The sequence below is a fragment of the Pseudophryne corroboree genome, chromosome 4, assembly GCF_028390025.1.
Source record: "Pseudophryne corroboree isolate aPseCor3 chromosome 4, aPseCor3.hap2, whole genome shotgun sequence".
In the NCBI taxonomy this organism is placed as follows: domain Eukaryota; kingdom Metazoa; phylum Chordata; class Amphibia; order Anura; family Myobatrachidae; genus Pseudophryne; species Pseudophryne corroboree.
The window spans coordinates 465,122,012-465,138,366 of record NC_086447.1 but is presented as its reverse complement, the minus strand read 5'-3'; the positions used below and the strand labels follow the sequence as shown (position 1 = coordinate 465,138,366).

The 16,355-nt window shown below is 43.2% G+C and overlaps 1 protein-coding gene across 2 annotated transcripts in view; it reads left to right on the top strand.

Annotated features, from left to right (window-relative positions):
- Positions 1-15,010, top strand: part of FBXL4 (F-box and leucine rich repeat protein 4) — a 93,095-nt gene extending 78,085 nt beyond the window's left edge. For both annotated transcript variants that reach the window (XM_063917023.1, XM_063917022.1), the window contains 3 exons: positions 1,843-1,914; positions 3,330-3,642; positions 11,559-15,010. In XM_063917023.1, coding sequence (XP_063773093.1) covers positions 1,843-1,914; positions 3,330-3,642; positions 11,559-11,722 — 549 coding nt within the window. In that variant the 3' untranslated portion in view covers positions 11,723-15,010. The remainder of the gene's footprint in view (positions 1-1,842; positions 1,915-3,329; positions 3,643-11,558) is intronic.
- The last annotated feature ends 1,345 nt before the right edge of the window (positions 15,011-16,355 follow it).

Below are 16,355 nucleotides of genomic sequence, written 5' to 3'. Positions count from 1 at the left end.
AGGAAGAGTCTCAGATCATCGTTGTGGGCCAGACTCAGAGGTGAATGCAAATTCTGTTGCTGTTCTGTCTTTGGGTGTAGCAGTACTGTGAAAATATGCTAATGGCTCAGCCTCTGGAATGTGTATGGAGACGCCCACTGGCTGCAACTCTAATCTGCCACTTGAGTACAAAGACGCAAAACCGGTCTTGCCATCAAACTCCTGAGCAATCCTACGGCTGTTCAGAATAACCATCGGAACTAAGCCATCGGGGCCAGTTGAAATGCAGACACAGATACAGCTGCCACCTGCGGTGCGCCCATGAAACACTTGTGCAAGCCTGCATTTGACTAGCCACCCCCCATTACCTCCCACAAATGCACAATGACTGTCAATCACTCTGCATCCAAATTCATTCTGTGATCACCATCGGTAACAATTGTAAAGCATATGCATAGCATCCACCTCTGAGTCAGGCCGTGTGTGTCTAAAGCTGGGCATAAATAATACAAACCGTCGATTGTCATTCGCTCTCATCCATAACCAGATTTTCAATCCTACCAGCCAGATCTGGGAGATGATCTGCACTATAATTGTATAGTGTATGTCCAGCTTTATGTTTTAATATATGTAATTCTTATTTATGCTCTGTCCTTTTCTCTTTCACATGAGTTCTTTAATTTTTGGATGTTTCTTTTGTGTACTGTCTCTTTCTTTTTCATTAGTGTACTACAGGCATTCCCAACATCGGTCCTTAACGCACACTAACACTGCAGGTTTAGTGATATCCAGGCTTCAGCACAGATGAATCAAGCAAAATAACTGAGGTTCTAATTGCATAGATATCACTAAAACCTGGACTGTCAGTGTGCCTCGAGGACAGAGGTTGGGAAAGCCTGGTATACTGTCTCTTTCCCTTTCTTTAGTGTACTGTCTCTTTCTCATCCCATTCATTTTCCTTTTTTACACTCATACAGATGCTCTTACGTTTCTTGCTTTGTCACTTTTGTTCTCTCCAATCTCTCATGCTTTCTTCTCTCACATTCGCATGCTATCTTTAATCTCTCATGTGCATGCTTGCTTGCCCTCTCATTGGTCTGCTCTCTTGCGTTTATTGGGTCTTTTACAGCAATTCAGTAATTTTAATGCTGTTTCAAATAAAATATTTTCCAAAATCTTTGTTAGGAAATGACCACAAATAATACATTGTCTTTTACTTATGTTATTGATATCTGCTACTCCATTACGTAAATAATATTTATTTTTAACGCAATTATTTTTCTTTGTTGCTGAATATTTCCTCTATATTGTATGCGACTAACAGTGTGCACTGAGCACTTTTACTGTGTGCTGGCATTCTGGAACTGGATAGACAGTCAGTGGTATCCTTGTCAGCTCATTGAATCCTGTGACACAAAGGTCAGAAACTCAATGCTGATTCTCCTCAGCTCTATTGGCATTTCTATCATTCTATGGATACAGATGTCAGATATTCCATTGCCTGCTCTTATGGGATGCTCTTTGGTCTCTATGCATATGACCTGGCCTCCCTATGTCTATGAACTTAATCGTTCTTTCAAACCGAGATCCTTTGGGAAAATGCCTGCCAAACTTAAAGGAAAAGATCTCCTCTAGGGAATAAGAAATCACGTCCAAAGTGACAGACATTTAGGACTGTAATGATTTTTAGACTGTAAATTAATCAATGTTTAGGATACCCAGGGACTCATTAAATGGCGCTTGTAATGGTTGTAAGGGAAGCCTTAAGCTCCATTTTAAGTGAGGCAGGTGATGACCTAATTGACCTTTTTTTTTTTTTCTTCATGTTCCTCAAATCTACTTTTGACGTGATTCCAATGGCAGCAAACAGCACTGCTTAGCATTCTGAACTTCTGTCCAGAAATACAGCACCTTAACCTTGGCAGCTGTGTCTTGGTAAGTACCCTAAACTGCAGCCCGGTTTTCTCCTCATCATGCTGCAGTCTGTTCGCAGATTATCAGCAGTGTGGCTGCTGTCACAATGGTTAGCTTATATAGTCCATAAGTAGACCTGCAATTTCCACATAAAGCCAATGTTTTTAAATAAGGATTTGTCTAGCAGAATGTAGAATATAAACTTTTGGGCTCATTTTTCCAATATACATCTCAATATCTATTCAGCAAAGACTACTGTTATTTTGCTTGAATGTACTGCTACACAAGGACACTATTAAGGCAAGAAAGGGAGGGAAAGAGAAATTGAAGTTTTACTTTCTGCAATAAAAGGCTTTTACTACAAATTTTGTAATGAAACATTGATCTGTGGCAATAACAGTAAAATTACTAGCAGAATACACTAATACAATATATAAGGGTTAGTGAAACCTAGGGGTGAATGTAATAGACTGTGATAGATTTTGGTAGAGTTTTCCTGTTTTTTTAAAGTGGCGGTAACTTACATGGCAAAACCAGGTTGATTTTGACATGTAAAAGTTTTTTTGTTTGTTTAAAAAAAAAAAAAGGGAAAACTCTCCCAAAATCTCTCACTTTCTGATTCCTATTACATTCCACCCCTAGTGTACATGCAGAATTTCAAAGATCTGTTTATCTCAATGATACATTTTCTAACAAGGGACATTTTGGATAAATAAGCAATGGTTACTGTAACCAGATGTTTAAATAATGCTTTTTATATTTAGTTATAAAGTAAAAGCTATAAATATATTCCTGTTATGACACAATGCAGTTAGAATGTTGGTGTGTGCAACTGTTCTCCACTAATGAGTGCATAACATGATTACAAACGAGGTGAATGGTTTCTTGTGATTTTGCTACCACTATTGCATTCTAAAATGTTACTACCAGAGCAATGGATTGCATTGGTAGAAGAGCTGCATATCAAATGTACATGACAAGTGCATTAAAACACTTTTGTTGTAGAACTACACATCTCCGCATGCCCTGTCACAGTTTTGCTGTTAGGGCATGCTAAAACTATGGCAGGACATGCTGAGATGTGTACTTCCACACCAGCTGGAGCGCTAGATGTTCCCTACCCATGTAGTACACTATCAGAGAACTAGCTTTAGTAACTGTTTTGCAGCAGAATGTAAGATAAAGGCCTCAAAGATAACTGCAGATCTGGCTTGTAGGCACACTTAGTTGATTGATCAGAAGGCAACATGTTCACTGATAAAATGTTCAGAGCAATTTTGTCCTCCTTGTACCTGTTTAGATATAAATATAATTCCTACTTATGTATTTTTAATATAACTACCCTGTTTTAGCTAAATTAATGTATTTCATTTTAAAACTTTGTCCCAGCAATGCCTGACATCTGTTATTTGATGAAAATATTTTTATTTTGGCAGATTGAAGACTATGACCTAATAGTTGGAGTTATAGGTGCTAAATGCAAAAAGCTACGCTCTTTAGACTTGTGGAGATGTAAAAATATTACTGAAAAAGGAATAGTGGAGTTGGCTTCTGGTTGTCCTCTTCTTGAAGAGCTTGACATTGGGTGGTGTCCTACGCTTCACAGTGGTACTGGATGCTTTACAAGTCTTGCCCGTAAGCTCCCAGGTCTTCGAAAACTTTTCCTTACAGCTAACCGCTCTGTCTGTGACACTGATATAGAAGAACTAGCTGCAAATTGTCAACATCTTCAATATCTAGACATTTTGGGTAAGTGCTATTAAAAGTATGTGCTTTATGTTCATTGGTGATTGACTGCATAAATGTTCTTTCAGAGTAGTGTAACAGTTGATATGGCATTCATAGTTCTGAAATGCAGTCTGTAAAAGCTTACTTTAGAAACTTTTATATAAGGCCAAGAACTCGTGGATGGTTTCAGTGCAAAACTTTTCCATACTGAGCATGAAGCTCAAATGTCTTCAAAACAAAACCTTTCTTTCCCTCTGCTCACTGAAGAGGAAATGGAGACTCAAGCAGCTTCTGAACATGGTGTACTGTGTGAGCAGTTGTGCTTCTTTAGACACAGCCGCTGTCAGCGACACTCTTGTGTCCCCCTAATCATTTCCCTGATACCTTTCAGAAACGCCCACTAAAATCCATACTCTCTGCGTTCAGGTTCGAGACACGTGCAGTACATAAAACATTGGCCAACTGCGTGCATATTGGCATTGTGTGCGGCTCAGAATCAGGCCTAATCTGTAGCTGCCTTAGGGCTGGTACAAGTTTTGATGGTGCAGCCGATGACGCACCAGGTGTATCACAGAGTATACGGACAGTGACCATGGGCATCACAGTCCTTGCACATTCATATACACTGTTATTAACTAGGGAAGGACTCTAGCTGCATTTGCATAAAGTTGCAAAGGTGAGACCACCAAAAGACGTAGCCACGTTTGCATCCACCTCTGAATTGGGTTCTCATTCCTCATTGTCACTGCAATAGTTGTCCTTCTATATGATAGGTCTCTCTCTGTGATGCTGTAAGATGTCTACTGTAAGATGAATACATTTAGGACACCACTCATCTCTGTGTTCTTCATTACTCCATTACGTAGTTATAGCTAATTTACCCTAGAGATCAGTGATCTCTCAGATGAAGCATTCTTAGGCTGTATGCTGTATGCAGCTACCTGCACTGCAAGTAACCTCTTATGTTTTTACTTATTGTGTATGGACTTAGATGGTGGAAACATGGCTTTTTCACAGAAGGAGATGTACCAGAGAAAATAAAAAGCAATATTATAAAAAAAACTGTTCTTTATAAATGCTTCTGATTATACCACAGATCCGTGTTCTAAACATGAGTTGTCTCGCTGTTTTTATTATGGGTTCTGATTACCTTGTTTGAAAAACTGTTGTGTACTATAATCTGCATATAGTATTTCAAAATGTCCTGTTCACTATAGTTATCTAAGCATAAAATAGAAATACTTGTTACTTTGTTATAAAGTAACAGCAAAGGAGCACTAATAATTTTCAGTATGCTTAAAGTGAGGTTTAATTACATATAAAGATTGTTAGATAACAATACATTTATTAAAAACGCATGTATAAACAACCTGTCATATAGGCATTAGCAGTATTTGAACACAAGCAGTTGCCGTTTGAAGATCTAAATAACCGCAGACAGTATATAACTAGTTTTGTGCCTGTTTGGTTAGGATGATTCTGTTTGTAACAATATATCCAATAAGTCTTAAACACTGTCCCAGACAGCGTCTGCAGCTGTATTGGAGTCCCAGACTATTGTTTGTTGTCTAGCCATGTACGCTGCTATTATTATTATTATTATTATTATTATCCTTTATTTATATGGAGCCACATGGGATCCGCAGCGCCCAATTACAGAGTAAACAAATAAGTAAAACATGAAGACAGTGACTTACAGTTCAGTACAATATAGGACAAGTACAGGGTCTATAAACATAGCTGCGTCAGTAAACAGCACTGAAATAAGTATCAAGGTGGCAGAAAACCGAAGGATTTGGTGCCATCAAAGGGAGTATTGAAAAGAAGATAAGTTAAGTAAGAGACATAAAAGCACATGAGCGAAGAGGGCCCTGCTCGTGAGAGCTTACATTCTAAAGGGGAGGGGCACACAGACGGGGGTGACACAGATGAGGTAGAAAGTGAGCGTGGGTCACAGAAGGCTTAGGATGAGATTAGGCTGGGTTTGATGAAGAAGTGTGTCTTGAGAGCCCGCTTGAAGTTTTGTAGAGAGTCTGAGGGGGGGGGGGGGGGGGGGGATCTGTGCTTGACGATGTTTGCACTGGTTTGTAGTGATGAACAATTGCTACTGCTTGGTTAGCTCAGTCTCAATGCATTCATCAGCATAATATTGTCACTGTAGTCCTTTTCAAATATAATACTGAACCCCGGCCGGAAAGATCAGTTACATACTAAATTTGGGGCCCAGTCAAAAAAGTATATGAACAGCTGGTTTAAATGATAAATAACTACCTTTTTTATTTTTCTCTTACGTCCTAGAGGATGCTGGGACTCCGTAAGGACCATGGGGAATAGACGGGCTCCGCAGGAGACATGGGCACTAAAAAAGAACTTTAGGTATGGGTGTGCACTGGCTCCTCCCTCTATGCCCCTCCTCAAGACCTCAGTTTAATACTGTGCCCAGAGGAGACTGGGTGCATTACAGGGAGCTCTCCTGAGTTTCCTGAAAAGAAAGTAATTTTGTTAGGTTTTTATTTTCAGGGAGCCTGCTGGCAACAGACTCCCTGCATCGAGGGACTGAGGAGAGAGAAACAGACCTACTTAATGTTAGGCTCTGTTTCTTAGGCTACTGGACACCATTAGCTCCAGAGGGAACGGAACGCAGGTCTCACCCTCGCCGTTCGTCCCGGAGCCGCGCCGCCGTCCTCCTCGCAGAGCCGGAAGATAGAAGCCGGGTGAGTATGTGAAGAAAGAAGACTTCAGAGGCGGCAGAAGACTTCAGATCTTCATTGAGGTAACGCGCAGCGGGAACGCTGCGCGCCATTGCTCCCACACAACACACACACGGCAGGCACTGTAAGGGTGCAAGGCGCAGGGGGGGCGCCCTGGGCAGCAATAGGAACCTCCAATCTGGCTAAAAACCAATATATACAGGCTATGCACTGTATATAAGAGATCCCCCGCCAGTTTTTGAATATTTTCAGCGGGACCGAAGCCCGCCGCTGAGGGGGCGGAGCTTGTTCCTCAGCACTCGCCAACGCCATTTTCTCCGCAGCACACCGCTGAGAGGAAGCTCCACGGACTCTCCCCTGCTTACCACTGTGAAAGAGGGTTTTAAAGAAGGGGGGGGCACATAATTTGGCGCAGATAGATGATAACAGCGCTATCTGGGTAAACATATTGTGTTTTTTCCTGGGTCATTAGCGCTGGGTGTGTGCTGGCATACTTTCTCTCTGTCTCTCCAAAGGGTCTTGTGGGGGAACTGTCTTCAGATAAAAGGATTCCCTGAGTGTGTGGTGTCGGTACGCGTGTGTCGGCATGTCTGAGGTTGAAGGCTCTCCTAGGGAGGAGGTGGAGCAAATGAGTGTGGTGTCTCCATCGGCAACACCGACACCTGACTGGTTGGATATGTGGAATGTTTTAAGTGCTAATGTGAATTTATTGCACAAAAGGTTGGACAAAGCGGAGTCCAGGGAATGTACAGGGAGTCAAGCCCTGCCTGCCCCTATGTCGCAGGGACCTTCGGGGTCTCAAAAGCGCCCACTATCCCATATAGTAGACACTAATACCGACACGGATTCTGACTCCAGTGTCGACTACAATGATGCAAAGTTACAGCCAAAATTGGCTAAAAGTATTCAATATATGATTATTGCAATAAAGGATGTACTGCATATCACAGAGGGAACCCCCTGTCCCTGACACGAGGGTACACATGTATAAGGAAAAGAAACCTGAGGTAACTTTTCCCCCATCTCATGAGCTGAACGGGTTATTTGAAAAGGCTTGGGAATCTCCAGACAAGAAACTGCAGATTCCCAAAAGGATTCTTATGGCGCATCCTTTCCCGACTAAGGACAGGATACGGTGGGAATCTTCCCCAAGGGTGGACAAAGCGTTGACACGCTTATCCAAAAAGGTAGCGCTGCCATCCCAAGAGAGATCCTGCTGATCGCATTCAGGAGGCTACCTTGAAGTCCATTTACACACATTCTGGTACCTAACTCAGACCGGCGATAGCGTCGGCTTGGGTTTGTAGAGCTGTAGCAGCATGGACAGATACCTTATCGGCGGATATTGATACCCTGGATAAGGACACCATTTTATTGACCCTGGGGCATATTAAAGATGCTGTCTTATATATGAGAGATGCTCAAAGAGACATTGGCCTACTGGGTTCTAGAGTCAACACTATGGCGATTTCTGCTAGACGAGTCCTATGGACCCGACAATGGACAGGTGATGCCGACTCAAAGAGGCATATGGAGGTTTTACCTTACAAGGGTGAGAAATTGTTTGGGGAAGGTCTCTCGGACCTGGTTTCCACAGCTACGGCAGATAAATCAAATTTTTTGCCTTATATTTCCTCACAGCCTAAGAAAGCGCCACCTTATCAGATGCAGTCCTTTCGGTCACATAAAAACAAGAGTACGAGGATCGTCCTTTCTTGCCAGAGGTAAGGGCAGAGGGAAAAAGCTGCCAATCACAGCTAGTTCCCAGGAGCAGAAGTCCTCCCCGGCCTCTACAAAATCCACTGCATGACGCTGGGGCTCCGCTGAGGGAGTCCGCCCCAGTGGGGGCACGTCTTCGACTTTTCAGCCACATCTGGGTTCACTCACAGGTGGATCCCTGGGCAATATAAATTGTTTCCCAGGGTTACAAGCTGGAATTCGAAGAGGTGCCTCCTCGCCGGTTTTTCAAATCTGTCCTACCAGCTTCTCCCCCAGAAAGGGAGATAGTTTTAAATGCAATTCACAAATTGTGTCTTCAACAGGTGGTGGTCAAAGTTCCCCTGCTTCAACAATTGAGGGGGTATTACTCAACCCTGTTTGTAGTCCCGAAACCGGACGGTTTGGTCAGACCCATTTTAAATTTAAAATCCTTGAACCTATACTTGAAAAGGTTCAAGTTCAAGATGGAATCGCTCAGAGCGGTCATCGCCAGCCTAGAAGGGGGGGATTGTATGGTATCCCTGGACATAAAGGATGCATACCTTCATGTTCCCATATATCCACCTCATCAGGTGTACCTGAGATTTGCGGTACAGGATTGTCATTACCAATTTCAGACGTTGCCGTTTGGGCTTTCCACGGCCCCGAGGATTTTCACCAAGGTAATGGCGGAAATGATGGTGCTCCTGCGCAATTATCCCGTACTTGGACGATCTCATAAAAGCGAGATCACGAGAGCAGTTGTTGAACAGCATGTCACTTTCACTGAAGGTGTTACAGCAACACGGCTGGATTCTCAATATCCCGAAGTCACAGTTGGTCCCTACGACTCTTTTGACCTTCTTAGGCATGATTCTGGATACGGACCAGAAAAGGGTTTATCTTCCGATAGAAAAGGCCCAGGAACTCATGACTCAGGGACCTATTGAAGCCAAAAAGGGTGTCAGTGCATCACTGCACTCGAGTCCTGGGAAAGATGGTGGCGTCTTACGAGGCCATTCCCTTCGGCAGGTTCCATGCAAGGACTTTCCAATGGGACCTACTGGGCAAGTGGTCCGGGTCACATCTACAGATTCATCAGATGATCACACTGTCCCCGAGGGCCAGGGTATCTCTCCTGTGGTGGCTGCAGAGTGCTCACCTTCTAGAGGGTCGCAGGTTCGGTATTCAGGACTGGATTCTGGTAACCACGGACGCGAGCCTCCGAGGTTGGGGAGCAGTCACACAGGGAAGAAACTTCCAAGGTCTCTGGTCAAGCCAGGAGGCTTGTCTTCACATCAACGTCGTGGAATTGAGGGCCATATACAGCGCCCTTCGTCAAGCGGAGAATTTGCTTCGCGACCTACCAGTTCTGATTCAGTCAGACAACATCACCGCAGTGGCTCATGTAAACCGCCAAGGCGGAACAAAGAGCAGAGTGGCAATGGCGGAAGCCACCAGGATTCTTCGCTGGGCGGAAAATCATGTAAGCGCACTGACAGCAGTGTTTATTCCGGGAGTGGACAACTAGGAAGCAGACTTCCTCAGCAGACACGATCTCCATCCAGGAGAGTGGGGACTTCATCAGGAAGTCTTCGCACAGATTGCAAGTCAGTGGGGACTGCCCCAGATAGACATGATGGCGTCCTGCCTCAACAAGAAACTACAGAGGTATTGCGCCAGGTCAAGAGACCCTCAGGCGGTGGCAGTGGACGCCCTGGTGACACCGTGGGTGTTCCAGTCGGTCTATGTGTTTCCTCCTCTTCCTCTCATCCCCAAGGTATTGAGAATCATAAGAAGAAGAGGAGTACAGACAATTCTCATTGTTCCAGATTGGCCGCGAAGGGCCTAGTATCCGGATCTGCAGGAAATGCTCACAGAAGATCCGTGGCCTCTTCCTCTAAGACAGGACCTGTTACAACAGGGGCCCTGTCTGTTCCAAGACTTACCGCGGCTGCGTTTGACGGCATGGCGGTTGAACGCCGGATCCTAGCGGAAAAGGGCATTCCGGATGAGGTCATTCCTACTCTGATAAAGGCTAGGAAGGACGTGACAGCTAAACATTATCACCGTATATGGCGGAAGTATGTTTCTTGGTGTGAGTCCAGGAATGCTCCTCCGGAAGAATTCCATCTGGGCCGTTTCCTTCACTTCCTACAGACTGGAGTGAATTTGGGCCTAAAATTAGGCTCCATTAAGGTTCAGATTTCGGCCCTATCCATCTTCTTTCAGAAGGAATTGGCTTCTCTCCCAGAAGTACAGACTTTTGTGAAGGGAGTGCTGCATATCCAGTCTCTTTTTGTACCTCCAGTGGCACCCTGGGACCTTAATGTGGTGTTGCGGTTCCTTAAGTCTCACTGGTTTGAACCACTTAAAACGGTGGAATTAAAGTATCTCACTTGGAAAGTGGTCATGTTGTTAGCCTTGGCATCGGCTAGGCGAGTGTCTCACAAAAGCCCCTATCTGGTTTTCCATGTGGATAGAGCAGAATTGCGGACTCGTCCTCAATTCTTGCCCAAGGTGGTTTCATCTTTTCATATGAACCAACCTATTGTGGTGCCGGTGGCTACGCGAGACTTGGAGGATTCCGAGTCCCTTGATGTGGTCAGGGCTTTGAAAATTTACGTGGCCAGAACGGCTCGTGTCTGAAAAACACTGTTTGTCCTGTATGCAGCCGAGAAGGTTGGCGCTCCTGCTTCGAAGCAGACTATTGCTCGCTGGATCTGTAACACGATTCAGCAGGCTCATTCTACGGCTGGATTGCCGTTACCAAAATCGGTAAAGGCCCATTCCACTAGGAAGGTGGGCTCTTCTTGGGCGGCTGCCCGAGGGGTCTCGGCATTACAGCTGTGCCGAGCTGCTACTTGGTCGGGTTCAAACTCCTTTGCAAAGTTCTACAAGTTTGATACCCTGGCAGAGGAGGACCTCATGTTTGCTCAATCGGTGCTGCAGAGTCATCCGCACTCTCCCGCCCGTTTAGGAGCTTTGGTATAATCCCCATGGTCCTTACGGAGTTCCCAGCATCCTCTAGGACGTAAGAGAAAATAAGATTTTAAACCTACCGGTAAATCTTTTTCTCCTAGTACGTAGAGGATGCTGGGCGCCCGTCCCAGTGCGGACTACATCTGCAAGACTTGTATATAGTTTTTGCTTACATAAGGGTTATGTTACAGTTTTGGTCAGTCTCGGACTGATGCTGTGTTATTTTATACTGTTGACTGGTTCGTATATCCCAGGTTATACGGTGTGGATGGTGTGGGCTGGTATAAATCTTGCCCTTAGATTAACAAAAATCCTTTCCTCGTACTGTCCGTCTCTTCTGGGCACAGTTTCTCTAACTGAGGTCTGGTGGAGGGGCATAGAGGGAGGAGCCAGTGCACACCCATACCTAAAGTTCTTTTTTAGTGCCCATGTCTGCTGCGGAGCCCGTTTATTCCCCATGGTCCTTACGGAGTCCCCAGCATCCTCTACGGACTAGGTGAAAAAGATTTACCGGTAGGTTTAAAATCTTATTATTTTTTGTTCTAGGTACTAGAATGGTGAGTCCTGCTGCCTTACGGAAGCTACTGGAATGCTGTAAGGAGCTTGCGCTATTGGATGTTTCCTTCTGTTCTCAAATTGACAGTCGAGTAGTTCAGGAACTTACCGCAAGATTTCCAAATGTATCCATCAAAAAGAGTTTCACCCAGTGAATGGCAACACTGCTCTGATCTTCATTTTTTAATATGTGAACTACAGACTTTATTACTTTTGTTGTTAGCCCTAGCTCTTCCAGTCATATGCTCATTACAGAGGTTCTCAAATGCAGTCCTTATGGCACCCCAGTGGTCAAGGTTTTAAGTTTATCCATGCTTAGCCACAGGTGATTTGATTAGCACCTCAGTCAATTAGATTTAAACATCTGGGCTGAGCCATGGAAATACCTAAAACCTGGACCGTTGAGGTGCCTTGAGAACCGCGTTGCTCATTACACAAGTTTACAGAGCAGATTTTTTAATGCGTTTAAATTATCAATTTAAAGTGTTTAATGCTTGAAAAAAACTATTCCTTTCTTGAAGTGTAATTTTAGATAATTTTATAAATCTTTTTGTCTTTGTTCTTAAAAAGCACCTTGTTTTTATTACAGATAGCCCAGTGGTAGCGATGCTCAGAAAAAAATAACATTATTTACTTGGTAGTGCTATTGCAATTTTTTTTTTTCTTTCCTATTTATTACTCTGAAGTGAAACAAAAAAGTTTAATCTAATATGAGATGTTTCTGTTACAACATTTAGCTTGAAGCAGCTATCCCATGAAAAAAGAATGCAATTTGTTTTTTATAACATAAATAACTGACAGGCTACAAGAGGCTGACCATTACCATATTTTCTTGGTTTGTTTTTTCAGGCTGCTAGTAATGATTTATGGTTCTGCTGAGTTTCTATAATGTCATGTGACTGCGATGGCAATCCGTTATATGGCACATTAAGGAGCGAGCAGAGAGGCTTTCCAATGCCTCTCTCAGCTCTGTCTCTGCTGTAAAATTCTCCACCCTCCTCCTCTATGTGACATGCTAAGAGTATAGGTTTGTGTGTGTGTGATTGCCCTCCAGAGAGATTTAAAATAAATGAAATTATTTCAAGGCGCCTAAGCATAATAACTATCCGATGCATGCTTAACAGATACTTAACTAGCTACTTAAAGAAGGAAAGCATCAAAGTGGTATTGCTGCTTTAGAAAGTAATGCAGTTGTAATGAAGCACTTTTAACTTTTGCAGATTAAGGTGGATGCTTTCAAAGTTACATATATACACTGCTGGTAAAGACCCCTTATTCCCCTTCAAATGCTTTTTAGGGCATAAAACAGCAAAAACCTGGATACAAGATTGTACTGATGTTTTTTCATTATATATTCATATTAAGCATTTGCAGTCCCTTAGTTAATAAAATGTAATATAGGAGTATATACAGTAATGTTTATAACAGTCAAGTATTTAATCAGTCCCCATCAGTATCTGTGTACCATAATAATATATTTGGCCGTATAGTGGATCATTTAGAAGCTTCTGGAGCAGCGGATAAGCCCAACATAAATCAGTGTAACTTTATTGTACGCTGTATACAGCGGTAATATCTGATTTTAGGCCACATAAAAATGTAATGCAAAGGTGGTGTCTTTTACTTAGTGTGATGGACAGATTGCTGCATAATTTTATGGAAGTGGCAAATATAGAATGGTTAAAGTAATAGAATTATTACATGTATATCTTATTGAAATATTAGAGATGATCAGATCAGCTTTTGTAATTTTTGAAGACTGACACAAATATTTACTTTCACAAAAGACTCGGGCCTTATTCAGGTTTGTTAGCAAAGCAAAAAAGCACACAACTGGGAAAAACCATTCTGCACTGCAGGTGGGGCAGATGTAACGTGCAGAGAGATTTAGATTTTGGTGGACTGTGTTCAAACTGAAATCTGAATTGCAGTGTAAAAATAAAGCTGTTTAACATTTGTAGGCTACATGCAAAAGCAGCCATTATTTACCCTGTACAGATTACATCTGTACTCTATCTACTCTATGTATCTTTCTGCACATGTGACATCTGCCCCACCTGCAATGGTATTGCCCAGTTATGTGCATTTTTGCTTTGCTAACAAACATAAATCAGGCCCTCAGATAACCTTATTCGCTCCATCTAGCTGCATTATATAAAGCAAAAGCAGAAATATTTTTACTCCAAAATGAAAATCTTAATGTACTAAATAATCATGTTTGAAAAACAGGTAATTTCAATGTTCCATTACTTTTCTTCGTTACATAACTAAAGAAGGGGCAAAATAGCAGTGCATTTAGTAGACAAAGGGACACGTTCATATGAACCAAGGGTGAAGTGCAGATGTGGCATTTTTCAGTGCTTTGAACATGTAGGCAGATCTTTATTGTTTTAAATTGCAATAAGATATCGGCAGCGGTCAACTAACTACTGAACATAGTTATGCACGGGGAATTGAAATAGACACAGTTACATATTATAATGTGTCTTGCTCTGATCATTTTTAATCTTATAGATGACTCCCCATCGTTTTAAAATCAATATTGCTGAATATTGTATAAAATTCATACCTTGACAAATCATGAATTACAGCCTCCCTAAATTGATTTGTAGATAAACTCCATTAAGTTACAGTTTAACCAATTAAATGACTCACACCAGTGATTCCAGTAATGCACATTCTATAGTATTTAAACTCATATAAATGCAATAAACAAATCACCATCTCTGAATTGTTGGACAATTTGACACATTGACTAATACTGTTTCCTTACAGTTCCAGGGTTCTAGGTTTGATTCCAACCAGGGTGCTGTTTTCTGGATTGGGGTTTGTGGGCTAGATGCATGATCGCTTAGAGCAGAGGTTCTCAAACTCGGTCCTCGGGGGCACACACAGTGCATGTTTTGCAGGTAACCCAGCAGGTGCACAGGTGTATTAATTACTCACTGACACATTTTAAAAGGTCCACAGGTGGAGCTAATTATTTCACTTGCGATTCTGTGAGGAGAACTGCAAAACATGCACTGTGTGGGGTCCTGAGGACCGGGTTTGAGAACCTCTGGCTTAGAGAGTGATAAAATGGAGAAAGAAAAAGTACCAGCCAATCAGGTACTAACTGCCATGTCACAGACTGTGTTTCAAAAAAGGCAGTTAGGAGCTGATTGGCTGGTGCTTTTCCACTCTCAATTTTATCACTTTCCAAGCAATGATGCCTCTGGCCCTGTATGTTCTTTCCATGTTTTTTCTGGGTACTCTAATTTCCTATCATTGTCCAAATACAAAGTGTTGGTTAGTTGACTTCTCACTAAATTATCCCTACTTTGTGTGCCTGTGGTAAGGAAATTAGGTTGTAAGCTCCAATAGGGCAAGGACTGATAATAAAATCTGATTTTGCAGCACCGTGTGATGATTTTTGCAATATAAATAAAAGAAAATGGTGAACATTTGCATCAACTATTTATTTTTTCCAACAACATAAGTTGTGTAATATGCTAGTAAGATTTTTAGCAAATAAACTTTCTCAATCATTTAATATTTATTTTAGATCTCGTTACCAGCCCTTCAAAATGACGGAAGAACATTACAGTAATGTCAGTGTCGGCGGCTGTGCGCGTCTGAACGGAGCAACACTTGAATTGCTCTGTCGAGTTACATCTATTGCCGCCAGTGTGCAAAACACTTGAATTCTCCACCCCCCCACCCCCACAGAGGTGAGGATCAGCGATAGCCTTTTATTATATAAGATGCATTATATTTAGTGTAATGGACGGATTGGTGCATCATTTTATGGAAGCTGCAAAGATACCATGGTCTCTCTCACCTCCTAGAGGATGCTGGGGTCCACATTAGTACCATGGGGTATAGACTGATCACTTGGGAGCCATCGGCCCTTTTTAAGAGTTTAATAGTGTGGGCTGGCTCCTCCCACTATGCCCCTCCTACCAGACTCAGTTTAGAAAATGTGCCCGGTGATGCCGGTCACGGCTAGGGGAGCTCCTAGGAGTTTTTATAGTTTTTAAGAGTGTTAGGTACAGGCAGGCCGCTGGTAACAGCCTCCCTGCTTCGTGGGACATAGAGGGGGGGGGTTGGAGTAGGATCCAACTCTAGAAATTAATGGTTCTCTATCTCCGCTGACAGGACACTGAGCTCCTGAGGGTGCTGATCGCAAGCCCACGAGGCGACCGCTCACTCCCGCAGTACGGCCGCCACCCCCTAACAGAGCCAGAAGAAAGAAGAGTGGTGAGTATGACGCCAGTAAGCGGGTTGCCTTCGAGAATGGCGGCACAAGGGTGGGAGCCCAGCTCTGACAGGCTGCGCTTCGGGGGGCTCAGCAGTACTTGGTGTGCGGCGCTGAGAGGCGCACTGGGCCAGCGCAAATACCCTACACTGGTCACATATGCTAACAGGGGCTAATCCCACTGTTAGCAGCCAAATCACCTCAGGCCAGTATAATCAGTGAAAGCGGGAAGACGCACCATTACAGGGGGCGGGGCTTCTCAGCGGATCCAGCACTCACCAGTGCCATTTTCTCCCTGCAGATCACACAGAAGAGACGCCGACAGGGAGTGCTGCCCTCCACATAACATCAGCATACCTCTGCGGTATCAGGGTGTTATAGACGGGGGGAGAGTGTAATTATCACTGTTTAATCTATTAAGGCTATTCAGTAAGCGCCAGCAGTTTAGTGTATTAACTGCCTACTGGTTTGCTGTGTGGCTGGCTCCATATACTCTGTGTCTCTCTGAAGGTACTCTGGGGGAAATTGTGTCTGCATTTTCCTGTGTGTGT